This window comes from Nicotiana tabacum, chromosome 3 (assembly GCF_000715075.1).
Source record: "Nicotiana tabacum cultivar K326 chromosome 3, ASM71507v2, whole genome shotgun sequence".
NCBI lineage: Eukaryota > Viridiplantae > Streptophyta > Magnoliopsida > Solanales > Solanaceae > Nicotiana > Nicotiana tabacum.
The window spans coordinates 58001085-58004535 of NC_134082.1; the positions used below are offsets into that span (position 1 = coordinate 58001085).

General features: G+C 41.9%; 1 protein-coding gene across 1 annotated transcript; it reads right to left on the reverse strand.

The window, feature by feature from the left end:
• Window positions 1-235: 235 nt before the first annotated feature.
• LOC142176369 (uncharacterized) lies at window positions 236-808 on the reverse strand. The gene has a single exon (XM_075243760.1). It carries the CDS (start codon window positions 806-808, stop codon window positions 236-238), a length of 573 nt encoding a protein of 190 aa, XP_075099861.1.
• Between the last annotated feature and the right edge of the window lie 2643 nt (window positions 809-3451).

Below are 3451 nucleotides of genomic sequence, written 5' to 3' on the forward strand. Positions count from 1 at the left end.
GGTCAATGTGGACATTGCCTGGATACGGCAGCATCGAGGCCAAAGTAGCTAGTACATCGGCTAACTCATTGTGAAACCGAGGGATGTACCTAAATTTGATAGATTTGAACCGTTTGCTAAGATCTTCCACATGTTGCATGTATGTAAGAAGCTTGACATCCCGAGTTTCCCATTCACCTTGAGTTTGTTGGATAATCAAGTCAGAATCTCCCATGATTAACAATTCTTCCACATCCTAATCAATTGCCATGTTCATGCCTATAATGAAGGCTTCATACTCGATAGTGTTGTTCGTGCAGAAAACCCAAAGCCGGGTTATGGCCGGATAGTGCTGGCCAGTGGGCGAAACCAAAATTGCCCTAATCCCAACACCTTTTGCATTCACAGCTCCATCGAAGAACATTTTCCAAGCATTAGTGTCCTCTGGAATTACCTTAACTGAATTTACTTCCTCATCCAGAAAGTAAGTACTCAGAGGCTGATATTCATCATCAACAGGATTTTTAGCTAGGTGATTTGCTAAAGCTTGAGCTTTCATTGCCGTGCGGGTGACATAAACTATGTCAAACTTAGTGAGTAGGATTTTCCATTTCGCTAACCTCCCTGTGGGCATCAGCTTTTGGAATATGTATTTCAATGGGTCCAACCAGGTTATGAGGTAGGTGGTATAAGCCAACAAGTAATGCATAAGCTTCTGAACGACCCAAGTTAGGGTGCAACAAGTTATATCCAACAAAGTGTATTTGGCTTCATAACTAGTGGACTTCTTGCTCACATAGTATATGGCTTGTTCTTTCTTCCCGGTCATATCGTGTTGCCCGAGAACACATCCAAAGGAATTCTCCAAGACTGTCAAATATAAGAACAAAGGCCTTCCAGGTTCAGGTGGGACCAAGACTGGCGGATTTGACAGATATTCTTTGATTTTGTCGAAAGCTTTCTAACACTCATCTGTCCATCTAATCGTCGCATCTTTCTTCAACAACTTAAATATGGGTTCACATATGGAAGTCAACTGAGCAATGAATCTGCTGATAGAATTCAACCTACCCAATAGGCTCATAACCTCTTTCTTGGTTCTCGGAGGAGGCAAATCCCGAATAGACGTTATCTTTGTTGAATCTAGCTCAATGCCATTCCGACTAACTACGAATCCCAAAAGCTTCCCAGATGGTACTCTAAATGCACACTTAACTAGATTTAACTTCAAGTCATACTTACGTAGACGCTCAAAGAACTTTCTCAGATCCCGCACATGGTCGTCTTGCGTTCTTGATTTAATGATTACATCGTCCACATACACCTCAATTTCCTGGTGTATCATGTCATGGAAAATGGTAGTCATAGCTCTCATGTAAGTTGCCCCGGCGTTCTTCAAATCGAACGGCATGACCCTGTAACAATAAGTACCCCAAGGTGTGGTGAAGGACATCTTTTCTACATCCTCTTCATCCATCAGGACTTGATGATACCCAGCATATCAATCTATAAAAGATTGTATCTCATGTTTCGCACAATTATCAACAAGGATGTGAATGTTTGGCAAAGGGAAATTGTCTTTGGGACTCTTTTTGTTCAGATCTCGATAGTCAACACACACTCGGGTTTTCCCATATTTCTTTGGCACTAGGACCACATTAGCCAAACACGTGGTGTATCGGACCACTCGGATCACACCCGCTTTTAACTGTTTCGTGACCTCTTCTTTGATCTTATCACTTATGTTAGTTTTGAACTTCCTCTATTTTTGCTGGACAGGGAGATGATTAGGGTAAGTTGGCAATTTGTGCACCACTAAATCAACACTCAGTCCTAGCATATTATCATAGGACCAGGCAAACACGTCTTTGAATTCGAACAAACGTTGGATCAATGCATCCCTAGTTCTTTCATCAGTGTGAATGCTTATCATGGTTTCATGGACCTCTTCTGAACTACCCAAATTAACTGGCTCAGTTTCATTTAAGTTTGGCTTAGGCTTATTCTCAAATTGTTCCAGTTCTCGGTTTATTTTCCTAAAAGCCTCATATTCATCATATTCCAGTTTTTGATTCATTATTTCACAGTTAGACAACGTGCAAAGATCTGGGCATGAAGTCTGCAAGCATGTCATGTTATTTAAGTTCGCATTATTAGAACTGAAAGAATAAATAAGAAAAGAAACAAAAATCAGAAAGAATAAAGAAAGAGATTCATAGACGATGAAATATTAATTTCATTTTATTGAATTTGAAGATATGAGGGTTTACATTGGAATTTAAAAGACAATAAACTAAAAGAAAACATTAGAGTTACACCCTGGAATAACTCAGAATGCAGAAAGGATGGCAAGACTGAACTACCGGGATTCCCGACTGACTGGGAACGGAGTAGCCTTCCAATTTTGTAGCTTGGCATCGGGCCCCATAAATTGCACCCCGACAGTGCTCGAGCCTTCATCCGGCTGGACCATGTGAGCTTCATATAACATTTGCCTCATGGCTCCACATATGTCCTCAATTTCCTCAGCTATGAAGGCCTCATCTTCTTCTTCTTCTGTGTACTTTGGCTTAACAAATGTTCTAGCGATATGCGGGACCGGCTGAGGTAGAACCCACCCATCGTTCTTACGTTCTTTATCCCATTTCACGTCGGCTTCTGTAGCTAGGAAAGCGACACCAAAGAAGTTTTTACTGGTAGTCAAGGTGATGGGCTCCGTAATGCCGTGCAAAGATGCCCTGAGCCCCTTCCCAGGTTTATAACCGTGCTTGATCATTTCAGTTGAGACCATGATTGACGCATTTGACAGAAAGGGTTGAGGACACAGGCTTCCTTCATCACATTGATCCGCGACCACAATCTCAAAAGCTTGATAAACTATGTGCTCGCTACCTTCCTTAGCCTCGAGACATAGGACTAATGGGTTCCGGTAAATTGATTGCTCGATTTCTCCATGAACCACAATTTCCTGATCTTCGTGTTCAAACTTCACCATTTGGTGGAGGGTAGAAGGTACGGACCCTACAGGATGGATCCAAGGCCTTCCTAGGAGAAAATTGTAGGAGGTATCCATGTCCAAGACATGAAATGTCACTTCGAAATCCATAGGACCGATAGTCAAGATCAAATCAATCTCCCCTATTGTGTCTCTGTTGGCGCCATCAAAAGCACGTATACAAACATTGTTAGGCCTGATTCTCTTAGTCCCAATTTCCATTCTTTACAAAGTTGAGAGAGGGCAGATGTCAACCCTAGATCCGCCATCCATCATGACTTTTTTCACATAGTACCCTTCACATTCAACTTTCAAATGAAGAGCTTTGTTGAGGGCAGCCCCTTCCGGGGGAAGTCATTCCTGCTAAATGAAATCCGATTGACTTCGAAGAATCGTTCCGCCATCCTTTCCAGTTTCTCAACAGTGGTTTCAATCGGAACATATGCTTTATTAAGGGTCTTTATCAACACTTTTTGA

What these genes read in the sequence shown, in the direction of transcription:
- LOC142176369 (XM_075243760.1), bottom strand. Translation starts at nt 808, where the DNA reads ATGACCGGGAAGAAAGAACAAGCCATATACTATGTGAGCAAGAAGTCC.